This window comes from Marasmius oreades, chromosome 6, assembly GCF_018924745.1.
Source record: "Marasmius oreades isolate 03SP1 chromosome 6, whole genome shotgun sequence".
In the NCBI taxonomy this organism is placed as follows: Eukaryota; Fungi; Basidiomycota; class Agaricomycetes; order Agaricales; family Marasmiaceae; genus Marasmius; species Marasmius oreades.
In genome coordinates this window covers 704,166-718,927 of record NC_057328.1, presented here as the reverse complement: position 1 = coordinate 718,927, position 14,762 = coordinate 704,166, and the positions used below count along the sequence as shown (strand labels likewise).

The 14,762-nt window shown below is 47.0% G+C and overlaps 3 protein-coding genes across 3 annotated transcripts; 1 reads left to right on the top strand and 2 right to left on the bottom strand.

Moving 5' to 3' along the window:
• Positions 1-93: 93 nt before the first annotated feature.
• E1B28_009637 (uncharacterized protein) lies at positions 94-5,111 on the bottom strand. Its single transcript, XM_043154543.1, has 32 exons — positions 4,918-5,111; positions 4,686-4,856; positions 4,549-4,623; positions 4,415-4,474; positions 4,312-4,362; positions 4,194-4,243; positions 4,040-4,138; positions 3,930-3,984; positions 3,836-3,870; positions 3,619-3,786; positions 3,538-3,559; positions 3,373-3,461; positions 3,241-3,325; positions 3,122-3,173; positions 3,034-3,069; positions 2,828-2,982; positions 2,715-2,770; positions 2,407-2,656; positions 2,337-2,351; positions 2,045-2,282; positions 1,949-1,989; positions 1,735-1,898; positions 1,579-1,675; positions 1,482-1,525; positions 1,233-1,427; positions 1,123-1,182; positions 1,038-1,065; positions 957-976; positions 721-897; positions 578-645; positions 425-515; positions 94-372 (listed from the first exon to the last, which is right to left on the bottom strand). Exons 1-32 carry the CDS (start codon positions 4,982-4,984, stop codon positions 310-312), a joined length of 2,877 nt encoding a protein of 958 aa, XP_043006998.1. The 5' UTR covers positions 4,985-5,111; the 3' UTR covers positions 94-309.
• Positions 5,088-5,941, top strand: E1B28_009636 (uncharacterized protein). Its single transcript, XM_043154542.1, has 5 exons — positions 5,088-5,183; positions 5,238-5,418; positions 5,486-5,520; positions 5,577-5,756; positions 5,805-5,941. The coding sequence occupies exons 1-4, from the start codon at positions 5,112-5,114 to the stop codon at positions 5,667-5,669; spliced, it is 381 nt and encodes a 126-aa protein (XP_043006997.1). The 5' UTR covers positions 5,088-5,111; the 3' UTR covers positions 5,670-5,756; positions 5,805-5,941.
• Positions 5,942-8,452: 2,511 nt separating this feature from the next.
• Positions 8,453-11,593, bottom strand: E1B28_009635 (uncharacterized protein). Its single transcript, XM_043154541.1, has 4 exons — positions 11,347-11,593; positions 10,750-11,299; positions 9,943-10,699; positions 8,453-9,892 (listed from the first exon to the last, which is right to left on the bottom strand). The coding sequence occupies exons 1-4, from the start codon at positions 11,534-11,536 to the stop codon at positions 9,293-9,295; spliced, it is 2,097 nt and encodes a 698-aa protein (XP_043006996.1). The 5' UTR covers positions 11,537-11,593; the 3' UTR covers positions 8,453-9,292.
• Between the last annotated feature and the right edge of the window lie 3,169 nt (positions 11,594-14,762).

Below are 14,762 nucleotides of genomic sequence, written 5' to 3'. Positions count from 1 at the left end.
AATTCACTACACACCGCCAAAGGTCGGTCCTTGATCAATCTAATGAACTTTGGCAGCAGGAACATAAAAACAAATAATGGATACATAATTGCAGCTACAACGAACATGATCTTACAAACGGTAGCTGAACATTATTACTTGGTAGAATACAGGAAGCCATGACAGCCAAAAGGGTCTTCTGAATGCGGCCGGGCAGAATCAGAACAGGCGTAACAGAGAGACCAAGACGGGAAACAGCAAGGCAGGATCATTGAAGTTCAGGAGATATCCAAGGATGATGTAAAAAGAATCTTGATGAACAGTTCAGCTCTAGCTTGATGGTCCTAGCTCCTGCGTATAACGAGCAAGCAATCGCGTATAGGTCTCAGAAATCTGCAATCGACTAAGCATCAGCGGTAACGATAATGGGTAACTAAATATGAACCTTCTCAGCACGTTCTACCCCACCAGAGACGAACTTGCATATCACGGTGGATGTTTCGAACCATCTTTTCGCTTCATCTAACAGCGAGGCCCTAAAACGGAATTGAAATCAGACCGCATGAAGCAAGCCAATAAGAACGGGGGAAACACTAACTCTAAACACTCCAAACCTGTGTTATACGCGGTAGCCAACAACCAGAAACGTTCATCCATGGGGTAAGCCTTGAATGGTATAGGCGTAAAGACAGTCATGATGCCATAGTTCAAATGAAGGCAACAATAGAACCGGCAGCTTACCTCGTCACCCTCGCTGTATTCTTCCATCACGCTGGCGGCTTGTTCGACATATCCGATTGCTTTGATTCTGTCCGCGGGTGCATTCCGAGCTAATAAGATGGTGCATAAGGCTCGCAACCACCGGGAGAACTTCTCCACTGAAAGCGCGCTGTTATCTAAACTTGCATGAAGTATAGCCTGATAGAAATTTTCATCATTAAGTGGCGTAGGCATGGGGAAAATCGAGATTTGTGTACTTCGAGAGCCGCGTACAGCACTACAACATTTGAAAAAGAATAGTTAGTGGATACCCCGGCCGCATCATATACTATATTTACCGTTAACAGGGCAATCGTTTGCAACCCACTGACCAGGAATGATTAATGCAAGGCGATGTGGATCTATGGGATATCTAGAGCCCACCAGAATGTCCGCAATTGCTTCATATGTCCCCACTGCCAAAGGCCCTGATTTCACAACGGTCTAGACGGACAAGTTAAGATAGCGTAGAAGGAAGCAATTAGCCACCTCACTCCTACGATCTTGAGAACTTCCTCCCAATCCTTCAATTGCACACGCATTTCTACCCCAAAAATTCGAAGGGAATATAGAATATACTGCGTACGCAGAGCATCACTTTCGTCTGTGATTCGGTCACTCTCCAGAATTTCCGATACCTTCGTTATACATCGATTGATTTCCGCGGAGATCTCGCGCATACGTCCGGCCTGTCGATCTTATCATCAGCAACAGCTTCCTGAAGCCACAACCTACATCCTTACATCCATGACACCTTCTGTTGACATCTGTTCGCGTGCCGCAAAAACTGACATGTAATCAGATTCACGTAATTCAGGGATTTGGCCTTGGACATCTTACCTCGACCGGAAACCCCAGAAAAGGATGCATAAATAAGGTGTGTGTAAAGATCTGAGTCAAGGTCCACTGGATCTCCCTGACACCATGCCTCAAGTAGCTAGAACAGAAAATGGGCTCATCAAGATTTATTTAGGAACGAGTGAAGAAACAGCTCACATCGCGGGCGACATCGAATAAATCACAAATCTGTCCTTGATGTCCCTCCCATTCTGAACAACCTTGTACGGCACAGTTATAGGCCGTTCTCCATAACCACGAAACATCCTTGATTATCAAGGCCATCGACTTCTGTTCGCAGGCGGAATTCACCAATATCCTAGCTTTGATGCGAATGAACAGCTTTCGCGGCGAGAATTATTCCAAAACATACCAGTATGGAAATGATTGACCACATTATCGATAAGTTTACCCCTGGATATCGAATATCAGAAGACAGTTAAAACATTCACAGGAAACCGGGAGGCACTTATTGGCGGTTGGCTCCAAGAGTAGCTTTAATGCGAGACGTATGATGCAACGAAGTAGAACCATCGCTTCAACAGCTGTTTCGCCGCTTTGAGAAGCCTTGAGAGTCCTCAGGAGTGCTTCCAGTGTATTAAGCAATACAGATTTCATCTCCAGCTCGTGCGACAATTGAGTCGCCAAAAGTAACATTTTCCGGTCAAAGTCCGGTGCTTCCACCATGCCGTGGAGGGCTTTACTAGCTGAGTATAGATGAATTTATATTCATGCTCCCATGAGAGGGAGACATCACCGACCTTCGTCCTCCAAACCTGAAAATAACGCCTCAGCTTTCTCCGTGTCCAGCGAATTAATTACAGCACATACCTTGATGAACGGCGCTGAGAAACAATACATAGTGAGTGGCCGCCTCATTGGTGGGACAACAGCGGATCACCGCAGACGCTTTCGCGTATTCTTTCTGTTCTATGTGACACAGCGCAGCTTTTCGGTAGCATTTTGAAGAACTCGTCGGACAGACTTCCTTTAGTAAGCGATGGGTTCCGGAAAGAAACCATTTGGTGGCTGGAAGCCACCGTTTCGCACTATAATGGCGATCTCCGTACTGCCATAGAAGCTACGCCAACAGACTAAGCTTTCGTTCTAAATACCACGTTAACTGAACGAGCACACACCGATATACATGCTGTCGCGGGGACACAATCCAGGCGGAACTCAGCCTCTAGCACAGCTGACAACAGCGAGTGAGAAGATATCTACATCGAATCAATTGAAGGTGACGACATACATGTGAATGCTGCATCAATAGTCTCAATAGCCCTATCCTGGTCCTCGTCTTTGGAGCAATGAATTATTAGAGACAATAGTATTCGGTGTACGAATTCCGCAGTTGATTCAAAAGCACGACGTAAAAGCTGTTGGTTGACAGCCGTAACAAGGGTACTAAGAGACAGTGGTGAATACGGGATCTGACTAGAACATAGATCCACTTACTGTCGTTGTGCCAGAGTCCTTAGATCTTGCAGAATACTAATGAGAGGAATCAGGAAATCGAAAATTGATATCTAGAGGCGTCCTTTACTCTGTCACAGTGATGTCCGAGAACACCATGTGATCGATTATGGACTTGAACGCTAGCGCAATAACATAATTGATTGAATACTTGCACTGTCACAAAAAAGGAGAGCTTCGACGACTTACCATCAAGGATCACTCCGTCTGTAGCCTTTCGCCGCTTGAGAACAGCTAATCTAAGCCACCGAAGTTCCTGATATTCGTGACCGTCCTGTTGCAGACTATGAGAGAAATTCCTAATCCATGCCATAAACATACATGATCAGTTGAGGAGTCAATTGTGGGGATGAGTTCTTGCAAAGTTGTCTCCGCTCTATCATATGACTCTGAGAGGAAATATGCTCTGGCTGTGTGTATGTAAAAGGGAAAGCCGCTCGGTTAGAACGATATGTCTATCAGGCACAGTTCGACGAGGAACACCACCTAGAGTTCGAAGTATCGGTATCTATTCACAAACATCATTAGAGAAGACCTAGACTTACAGCGGATAAGAACCGTGCTTACCTTTAGCTGGGATACTACGGGTGTCGTCGTGTCGTCAAGCTGATCTAACAGAGTGAACGCCCTCTGAAGCCACACCACCGCATCACACGCATTATTACGAGGTGCAGTCGTGCCATCCTTCAACATAGATTTGCCGATTGCATGGAGCTTTGCTGCCAAAGACAGCCGCTAGATACCGGTCATTCCTACGTCTGTGCGAGACGATCGTCACACTCACGTCGTGTGCGGGAAGATGTGTAAGCTGTTGTTCATCTACACGAGTCTTCATTCAGCGGCCCTTTCATCACGTTAGAAAGGAAGGGACGGCAAACCCAGTATCTTTCTTGACATGAATTCAGCCACGGTATAATTACCCTCTTTCCAGGCCTCCCGAGAATATTAATAATCAAAGCCAATGGATAACGGAGGAACCGGAGCATACCGCTTCCATTCTACTGGAGAAGTAAACAATTGTTGCGCATGCTTTGGGTTGTCGATGGGAGCCATCTGGATCGCTGATAACCCGGAGCATCTCCTCAAACTGATGAAGCCCATCTTGAGTGAATAACATCTAACAAAGTAAACGAAGGTTCCACCTTGGCGGCGCTGGAAAGAACAGAACTAGCCATTTCGTTCTTTCCGATATCTAGTGGGGATATAGTTCAGTGGGATTGAACGGCGGCCAGATCGATTTTCGAACACGAGTTGTATTACCTGAAAGAGCAGACCCGGTTTTACTTGCTATTTGTAGTACATTAAGAAGAGCTAATGAACAGAAAAGGGTCAGTGTCATTGAACAAAGACGAAGAGCGCGCACTTTCTACTCCGGGATCCACCTCTAACCCTGCTTCTACTAGGCGAAACGCCGCCAGTCTAACTAAATGTTGTCATTCATGACCATCGATTACTATTCTGTCGGTGCGGGACCAGAGCTGTCGTGGAAAGGCTTACGTGCTGCGACGAGAGCTCGGCCATCATCTTCCGGAAATTTGCGTACAAGACCCGAGATATTCCAAAGACTGACACCTATGTTACATTCAGGCTGTATCAGAAATGCGGTGAATGAGATGCGTGACCGCTGAACGCACCCTCCTGGTCCAGCGTATCGGCCAACTCATCCCATTCCTTCCCCGATTTCGGGCGTTGTTCGGAGAATGTTTCCGCAAGCGCTGCGACGCGGTGTAAGTTCTGAATTAGTGAGGGTCTGATGCTGATATTCGCGTCATCCGACAGTTGCGCCTTCGTCGTGGTGAGGAGATCTGAAGACAAAAAAAGGATAAGTAAAAATAAAGATTGCTGTCATTCACACAAACTCCTTACCTTTGATTGATTCAAATGTATCTTGAGGGCCTTTAGCGCCCTTTTTCTTGCGCGTCGAGCCTGACATGGAGATGAAAGGCTGTGAATATCAGGGTTGTCGACGCTGGATGGTGAGCTGAGATGTGACTTGAACGCCTCTGACGCGTTCATCACGTCTGTCACAAGATGTCACACAATTCCCTTCCTGGACCGTCATGTCGACTGCGACACCGAGCTCTCTAGATTCCATTCAACTCCCTCCTGATGCAATAATTCATGCACACACTGTAAGTAGATGAACTATCCTTATTGCCGCCTAGAACTAGATTGGTAGAACCTAGGAAGGCAAGAAAGAAGGTTTATTTGCGGGGCTTACTTCAGCACTCGCATCAGGCAAGCACGATTGGCTGCTAATGGCTTTCCTCTGCGGTCTTGTTAACATTTCAACTTCACTCCGTGCAGCCCATGTTGGATCTAAGTTCATGAGATTGAAACGGTACCCAACTATCGCCTGCGGTGTCAGTAAGTGTCATTAAACACATGTCTCCATGAATTTCGCCTTCAATATAACATGCCTTTGTTCTAATAGTTACGGCTATCGCTTCTGGTTATCTCTTCACCAAGGTAAGCATGACATACCGCTACAAAGAATCCATAGCGCTGAAAGAATGCTTTCACAGGCATTTACCGACACTCATATCCGCCGTCTGAAGCAAGAAGCAGCGAAGCTATCATCTCCTAACGGGAATGAGTCGTTTTTAAGTGATCAGTAGACCACCTAAGTACGAGGTCTCCGGCGAATGCAATAGTCCCACAAGGAATTATGTAGGTCTTGATGGCGCTCATACCGTGCTAGACGTGTGAGTACTATTCCGTGCCTTACCCGTCCGTTTACGGTGGACAGTTAGCTCGTTCTTTTTCAATCACTCAAGATCACACCAAAGGGGCACACTATTCGGGAGGTCCTTTTCTATTATTCCCAGTACACGTGTATCAATAGTCCCCAGAATCTTGACATGGTTCATTCTTTCCGTGAAGTTGAACAATCTCGACGTTATTGTGAACTCTATTCCAGCTCGTTGGATGGAACAAAGTGGCGTTCCACTCCACACAACTCCCGGTGCGAAGTCGTATACCATATGTCCTTGCACTCTATTAACGGTCGCGCAGACACAGTTGGCACTCGGTACACTCCACGATGCATGCTCCATCTCGCTACCGCTACTCGCAAGCGCCTAGATGGTAATTTTCTCATTAGTCCGGTATCTGGAAGATTTGGGCCCGAAAGTCTGACCCTATTTTTTTTTCCAAAACAAAGAATTCACATGCTAACTATGGATACGTAATATTTTCTGTTTTATTTATTTATTGGTTATTTATTTATTTATGCTAAAAGGTTAGCAAAATTCAGCAACAAAGTAAATACGACCAGTTACGCCTGATGGTCGTACCGTCGTAGCGCCGTTGCCCGACTCGGACGTTGGCCTCTGGATAGATCCACTGCCAATGGGCTCGAAAACAAGCGACTTCCATTTCGCCGATTCTTGTCCGGAAAACTAACACCCAGCCTGTTGTTCTTTCCAGACAATTCTTGTGGGCTGTCTGGGAACTGCATACCGTACTGTCAAAGTGTATCAGAATCACGTAAAACAGAAACATATCGACTTCGGACTCCCGTCGAGTGCAAGTTTCAACGACGTAGCGGCGATAGGTATCTTACCTCTCCTCATCCCGCCCCAGTTCTCCCGACCCCCCCGACCCCTCGACCCCATTCAAGGCGCAATCCACGTCAGCGTCAAACACAACAAATAAAAAGCGGTACCCTCACGATACATACACCCATGGCCTTGAAGGAAGATCATTCCGGCTCTTACCACGCTAAACTAGAGAAACAAAAAAAAAAAAAAAAAAAAGATCATTCCGGCAGGCGGGCCACAACTCGGAACCTTTCATTCAATTAACTGACTGTTTGATACGGGTCACCAACGGGTCACGATGTTGGTCCGTTGTTTACTATTACTAGTATGGTGTAGGGACTTTCCGCCGGTGTGTGGCGCGGCTGCAAGATGATAAGATGTTGGACGTCTCACACTGTTTCATTTCTTTTTACCTCCCTTATCAAAAGAAAAAGAACTGAGACCTTGGTAAAATTCGAGTGCAGAGCTGTGAGATGGGCCACGCGCCGAGATGCAAGTCCATCTGATGCTGAACGGTGTCACCTTTTTTTGATTACATACATATTCATTGGAGGAAAGACACGATATCGGATCAATTACCACTAAACAAGCGAGATAGCCGACAATGGATTGCAGTCCTTTACATGCGCCACAACGTTTTGTAGCTTTTCCAGTGCGGAACCAGATAGCTACATTTTCCCGACTATAGTATATCTATGCCACCATAGATGTGCAGCCAGCAGACAGCAGTATATGACTGCTGTGCGGAGGAGATGGCTGTATCTTGATACAATATAGCCGAAGCACATCCCTGAACAATAGGTCACTGAGTCAGATAGATGGATGTTCCATTTTTCAGTCTTTTTTCGGAGGCACGAGGGGGGTAATTCTTGTGATTCTAATGCTGTATCGAACAAAAATAATCGTAAGACACGGCAGTCTACCCAGGAAAGGTAACTTACTACGACATACCTCCATATCAAGGTCAAACATAGCGATGTCGCGGCCCAGCCCAGCGAAGAACTCGTGTAAGATACGCGCCGCGTCGATGCGTCCCGTTCCGTGTAGCATGATCGGGCCGGCTCTCGCACCGCGTTGACCCGCTCCTATTCGTTGCACTGGGATGAACTTAAACGTTGCTTGGACTTTGCTTGGACTTGTGGACTGTAGCTATAGAGCCCGAACAAAGTAGGACCCTACACACTCGAGGGGTCCCCCACAAGGTTGCTGCCGTAGAATTCCCAATGCAAGGTCAATGCCCAAAAGTGCCGGTGCCATGCCCGCCCTTGCGGCTTGTCCCCCACAGCACCATACTTTATAGGACTTTCCTTTATCCAAACCCACAATCAGGATCCGCTGTATAATCGCCAGGCTAAGGGTCAAGATATCAACTGACCATCTCCCCATTAGCTCATGTCGCGTACTAGTAAACAGATCTAGAACAACCATCTCCCCGAACCTAACAAAAAAAAAAAGAAAAAAAATATACAAGCCGCTTCTGCCACCTGAAGGGTAAAGGGTCATCCAAAATGTAACCTTATGGATGGAGCTCATTGCAACACACATATACGTACGGTATCCCCCAACCTATTCGGTAACCTGACTACCGATGTACATTAGCACACAAAACAAGTAACGAACATACGGAAAAACCATTTTTCAAACGTCCGAGGTCGTAAGCCAGAATCAACCGTCGGTGACCGGCGTACCGTCCAATTCCTTCGGCTACACATCACCATGTTCACGAAATCGGACCTCGTGGTTAAGTTGAAGAGGGTTCCACCTGGATCCACACCCCTGCAAGGAGCGCTTCAGAGGGGGGCAAACAGCAAACAAAGTCATCACCCGGACTACAACCCAAGTGGGTTAAAGTCAAGTTGGTCGCAATTCAACCTTATGTATTACATTTTATCTTTTACACCGAGATTCGAAATTAGGGAACGGGAGTAAAGGAAAATTACTAACTACGCGTAGCTACATACTGTAGGACTGTAGAGTATTATAACCACGGATCATGGATGGATGGATAATCAAGGGGGGTAAGGGCATATGGCAGGGATCGGATGGGGACGGTGGACGACCACAAGAACGTTAATAATAAAGACGGGAAACGGGAATGAATGCATGACGGAGGGGAGGTTCTTCTTTACATTACTTCGAACCAACCAAATGAGTAAGTGTTTACTCCAAAAAAAGGAAAGAAAAAGAAAAGCGTGGAAGGGAATTAGGTATGAAGCCTAGAAGTAAAATGGTTATGAAACTCGAGTGGCTAATGTACACTGGGTAATTGGCGGATTGGCGACCAGGTCATCGTAAAAAAAAAAGCTGCACGCGTTAAGGGGATATGCGTCGAATAAGTATAGTATAGTATATGCAATGCAATGAGGTTGGGATGATGAATGCAAATGAGGATGAGGCTACAAATAAAATGCACGAGATTGTATGCAGGCGGATCACCGAATATTTACGAGTAAGTATAAGTATTGTCCAGTTGTAATAGATGCGAAGCCCATGGAGAAAAACGTTGAAATCTTTGACATGGCATCATAATCATGAGAAAGGCATGAAGACTTTTTTCGAGCGGGGATGGCAAAGATGTGAGGTATCGCGTAGTGGAAAAGGATGGAATAGTAACAGTCCAAGAAATCAAGAAACCGCAGCGATCAATGAAAGAAAGAGTCGGAAAACCTGAAGAACGAAGCAGTAACATCAAACACACCTCAACACGCACTCCTCCTATACCAAGCCCTGGGCGTTGGGTACACATATGCTGCTGATGTATACGACGCCGAATGATTAACGTGGACTCCAGGCGGCCCTGCATTCGCAAACGGCGCGCTCTGAACAGGACTCTCACGTGGCGTGAGTAAAGGTGACGGCTGCGACTGCATATGCACTGGGGTCTGCAAAGGAGGCAGTCGATGTTGCTGTTGCAGATGTGTTGGGGGTGTGTGGTGGTGGTGGTGGTGGTTGTGATGGGTATACCGAGGAGGGGGTAAGGAGGTTTGTGATTGCAGATGAGAATGATGCTGATATTGGTGATGCTGCTGTTGTTGAAACGTAAGCTGAGGTCGTGTCCATGCCGTTTCGTGGAAGTGCGGGAGTGTAGGCCGTGACACAGAGACAGTCAAATGCATGTCATTCGGGCTGGTCGAAGCCGAATGAATCACGTTAACTGATGGTGCAGCAGAGCGTGGGGTAGGATACGCATAAGTAACCGCAGATGGAGGTGGAGGTTGGTGATAACGAAGGCGGGCTTTCCTGCGATCGGCTTCAAGAGGGTCCATAGGAGAACATGCGAGGGCGTAAAAGTAGAGATTCTAAAATGACACATAAGTACGAGAACTAATAACAAAGGAGAGCTACTTACCCGAGGAACGGTATTGCGTCTCTGCTCGTCTAGAGCGTACGCGGTGGCCAGAGTTTCGGGACCCCGAGACTTGTTTGGCGAAGACGAAGTAACATTCGACAAAGGCCGCTGCACGTCTGGTGAATCGATCGACATGTCCGCGAAAGACTGGACATCGATAGGGGAATATGAATGAGGACCTGCAACACTTGTTTCTGGAATCTGAAGGCAGATTGGAACTCTCTTAGCTGGGATATCCGAGAACGTGGCCGACGTGGGCGAGAAGGCGGCTTCCGCCGTTCTTTTGATGCCTGATCGTGGAACAGGAGCATGGATGGGTGGAGATGGCTGCTGTATGGTCGTGAATGGAGGAACAGGGGGTGGAACAGCACTATAACGGGGTGGAACAGCGGAAGTAGTAACTGGAACAGAGACTGGCATCGGGAGATTCCGCGTAGGAGAGGTCGAGCGTGCACGGTGAGGGACGTGATGAGGGCGATACCTGGACGACGCAGTCGAGTAACGATGAGGAGTGTTCGTAATGTGACCACCTGGCTGCCTAACGCGTGCCCCGCGATGTGAGGATCTTCTCCAATTACGGGTATCGCGCTCTTTCGCCATCACGAGACCCTTGAGGAGGTTGAGCCAAGACTCGTACGTCGCCTTGTCGACGTAGAGGTTGAAGTCCACTCCGATGAGAAATTCCCGTTCCATTCTGTTGACCTCGTTCAAATCGATTCCAGAAACCTCTGACCACGTCTTGTTCGTGTAAGTATTGCTGAAAAACGCGTCAAAACACGAATGAACAGATAAACCGAGACAACGTACTCGTCAAGAAACTTATTCGCCATCATGAGACCCGCAACTGCTATCCTGAACTCGCTGCCCGACGCGGCAGTCGTGAACCTATTCCTCTCCTTCAAACGGTAGATGTAATGTAACGACAGGACAATGACCGACTGGGAGACTTGTGTTGTCTCGAGTAACTTTTGAGTAAACTGAACAAAGATGGGGTTCAAAGAGAATTGAAGAGAAGCAGTCGAATTGGGTTGATCAAAGACGTCAGTCGGTGAGCAATGTGTTTTTGGTGTTGGCGAGCGCGACATTGTCGATGACGAAGGGGACGATAGTGGTGAAGAAAACCAGAGATAACATATCATCTCGCACGTCTTCTCTGCGATGAAATGCGCCGAACGCGTCCGCGAAAAATCCAACCAGTCCATCGCTACACCCGCGTCAAAGAACAACTGACGAGTTTTTGCATCTGCCACTTCTTCATCCACGACCATCTCTTCATTATATGATGCTATTGGGGGTAAACGATTAGGTGGAGGAGAAGGAGAATAATGTGGTGGAGGCACGTCGTCGGGAGGCGTAACTGTGAAGCTGTTAGAACCGTTCTGTTTGTTTTCTTTGAAGACTTACGAGGAAGTAAACCAGTTACATGTCGATCCGATATATGTTTATCGAGATATGATATTGGAGGGAGAAAGGTCGTCTGAATGGGCATTTTTCTAAGGTGAAAGGTGGAGGACAAGGGAGGAGTGAGGGGAGAACGAGGAGAGCGGCAATGTAATGACCAGGAAGATAAGAGTTCAGTCGGAAGCGGATTCATGGTCCTAACGTCCAATGAAGGGGCGGAGGAGTTATATAAAGAGGTCGTAAGTCGTAGCGCAAGATGAAGCTCACATTCCAGCCCCAGCATATTTAAAATCAGCGATTCTCGCATAAGCAAGTCTCGGATGTGTTCATAGGAGTCAAATCGAATTATTTTCCATTTCCATTTCTTTTTTCTTTTTTTTTTTGCCATGTCCTCTTTTGGAATACTCAAATTTGCTCGGCACCTTCGGCCAAGGGGACTCCCCAGGGATTCCCCATAACCTTTCCCTTAGCGTCCATCCCTTTATAGTAATGCTAACCCCATCTCATTAGATAATGCTCTCGTAAGATGGAGAGATGCGATGGCTTTAGTGAAGACTTGAGATTCTTCTCTTGAGCAAGGTCCCTTGTCAGACTTGTTCTGGTACACAAGTCACACTCGTCCCCAACAAGTCTCCTCGGACCTTATGTCCATTATTTTTGGAGTTATTTTCCAAGTTATGTCCTCTATTTGACAACCAGTTATTGTGCCCGACAAGTCGCGATGATGCGTCCCTCCCTTCGGGAATGGTTCCCCCATTCGGAAATTAGGTAATACCGACCCTCTCAATACGCCTAAACTTGTCCTAAACCGTCCCTTTTCTGTCAGTTCCTCGCCCTTTTTTCGTCAACAAAAGAGTTTCTTTTTCTCCCCTAGCGGACCGGGTTGTACACAAGTCATGCGCTTAGTACCTCTTTCCCCATGTAACAAACTCAACTTGAGGGACCTGGCCAGCGGGATCCAACGCCATTGTCCAAAAAGAAACAATTCCTTACATCCATCCATGTAACGGCTTCATTCTAAGTACTTATCTTACCGCGAACTAGAAACTGAAGCCTTTATGTTGTGGCGTGGCATTACTCCAGACTCCGGCTCTCCCATCAAGTGCACAGGGAAGGGTAGATGGGATTTCGTTCTTCAAGGCGCTGCATAGTGTGCCATTGCTCGGAACTACAATGAGCTAGACTGGGCGGTAAATATGTTCCATTCCACTACCCTACTGTACTCATCGCAAATCATTATCCCGAACTGTCCGACTCGGGTCGCTCCTGGCCCCTTTACAGTGTTCTTTTCGTCAAATTCTCAGTGACTCGCGCCGGAATCGGGCTCGAGGTGAAAGAAAAGATATGACTCAGAAAACCAACGTCCCCATCAGATAGTTGACAAGGAATATCACAGAATTATCATTGGATGACTTCCCGTAAGGATGTGCAAATAATCTCCTTTCAAATAAAAGTTTTGATGTAAATTGGAAATTGGGAAATTGTCGAATTATTTGCAGATGCCTCCCGCAATGCTGGAAATTTGCATAAAGTGCTCGGATTTATCACACGTGTGGTAGCTCGCCAAGGGCGTAAGCGCGGACAAACTTCCATATCTGGGCTGGAAATCATGTGGACTCACCTCGCTTAACGAAATATTGCAGCAAAAACAGTTTAGAAAGGGGTCGCTAGGCCTTTCTAAATTCAAAGAATTTAGAACATGCCCTGATGTTCAGATTCTGGTATTTGTTGCCAGGTATCACTCGCTTAACATATCTCCGATGATTTTCAGCGTTATTTGCAACGATATTTACAAATAATCCTTACGGGAAGTCATCCATTATCATACACATACACGCTGCACGCTGCACGCCGCAGACTTCTCCTTCCAGATTCTTTTACTGAAAAGACATACAGAACCCCTCCACCACCGAGTCCCCGGATCTCAAAGTTCTCGCTTCGCTTGTGAAGACTGCGATAATGTAAACGGCGTCTAGTACTGGGCGCCCTCCTCATTTCCACGTATTTTCTTGTATCTTCCGGTAACACGACATGTCACATGGAGTCCGTTTGATTGTGATGGATTCCTTCCAAGATTTCCAAGCCGTATCCACTGAGCTGTCGATCTGAGTCCTCGGGGATGAGATGGTCGATATGGTATATGATGTTGTCCCATACCTCTGCTCTAAAACAAATGTCAAGGTCTGTGTGTACCTAGCTTGGCTTTGTGTGCAAAATTAGCCCGTTCTATCGGATCTTCAGACAGCATCCGGCGCCGGTGTATGTAATGTTTATCTTCCTGGAAGGATGCAGGGGGGGGAAGAGGGGGATTTAAGGCATACTAGTTCAAGGGAGTCTTGGTCTCGGTACACAAATAGCCGCCCTGTGTCAGTCATGGTAGTTTAGGGACTTCGCCGGTACCATGGCTGTTGCAACTTGCTCTATATGCTCGATATTTTCCAAGGATCTCCAGGGGATCATGATCAAGAGGGGATTTGACAGGATCACGGCATTCTAAGATATATGCATCAAGATTCGATTGATCAACAGTGGAATAGTAAGTTACACCCTGAAGTTTACAGCGCACCGATTAGTACGATCCCTTCACAGACGATGCCAGTTTCGAATTGTGTCAACAGGTAGAGGTTCATTATTAGGTTCTTGCTTTGAAACGAAACGCAAATACAATTTCAACTCCCAAGTGATGTCGCAATCCAGGGGCGTATCCTGTAACCTCAGGTGAGGTAAACGATCGACGTGTGTCGGAGACTTGCAGTCGTAAACAGCGGTGGCAGTAACGGATAAAAGCTCCTGCCGGCCAGGATGAGAAATACAAACTGTCACGTATGTAACGGTCACATACCGGTACGCTCGGAGCCGGAAGCACTCTGGACCGGAACCGGGGGCCGATAGGCGCTTCACTTCACGGCAAAACGATAAGTCTAATCGAACCTCCATTCCGCTTGTCTCAAATTCCCAACTTTGAAGGTCAAGGAATGTTCTCTACCTTTATTCTAGACGTGACCCTTTCTGAACAAGCATCTCGGAAGCTCTCAAAAGGTTCATACTACGGTTACAGCTCTTTGCCACTCGGGAGGATTCGATCGCGAACAAAGTCGCAACCCTACCATGGCTGAAGCCTCTTGTCTCGACTCTACAACTGTCCCTGCTGCCTGACCCTCACTTCGCCACCCGAAAAATCGCCGAATTCGGACTTGCAATATATCTTATTGATATCTTTGGCGGTGACTAACTTCTTATTACCTTCCTAACTGAGTCGTTCTACAACTGGCTGGGACTTTGTGGCGTCAATCACCGTTATCTATTCAAGGACTCGAGAACTGGCAACTGTGGGGACGGTGAAGCATACCCGGACCGAAGCGGGAGGCTATGGCAGCGGTCAACAGCCTACAAACAAGTTGAAACCCCTTCTGTCATGT

Coding starts and splice junctions, on each gene's coding strand:
- E1B28_009637 (XM_043154543.1), bottom strand. CDS start 4,984: ATGTCAGGCTCGACGCGCAAGAAAAAGGGCGCTAAAGGCCCTCAAGAT. Junction 1,526..1,578: donor TTCTGGGGTTTCCGGTCGAG/GTAAGATGTCCA, acceptor ATTACATGTCAG/TTTTTGCGGCACGCGAACAG. Junction 977..1,037: donor AAACGATTGCCCTGTTAACG/GTAAATATAGTA, acceptor CAAATGTTGTAG/TGCTGTACGCGGCTCTCGAA.
- E1B28_009636 (XM_043154542.1), top strand. CDS start 5,112: ATGTCGACTGCGACACCGAGCTCTCTAGATTCCATTCAACTCCCTCCT. Junction 5,184..5,237: donor CAATAATTCATGCACACACT/GTAAGTAGATGA, acceptor GGTAGAACCTAG/GAAGGCAAGAAAGAAGGTTT. Junction 5,521..5,576: donor CTGGTTATCTCTTCACCAAG/GTAAGCATGACA, acceptor ATGCTTTCACAG/GCATTTACCGACACTCATAT.
- E1B28_009635 (XM_043154541.1), bottom strand. CDS start 11,536: ATGAATCCGCTTCCGACTGAACTCTTATCTTCCTGGTCATTACATTGC. Junction 11,300..11,346: donor TGTAACTGGTTTACTTCCTC/GTAAGTCTTCAA, acceptor ACAGCTTCACAG/TTACGCCTCCCGACGACGTG. Junction 9,893..9,942: donor GACGCAATACCGTTCCTCGG/GTAAGTAGCTCT, acceptor GTGTCATTTTAG/AATCTCTACTTTTACGCCCT.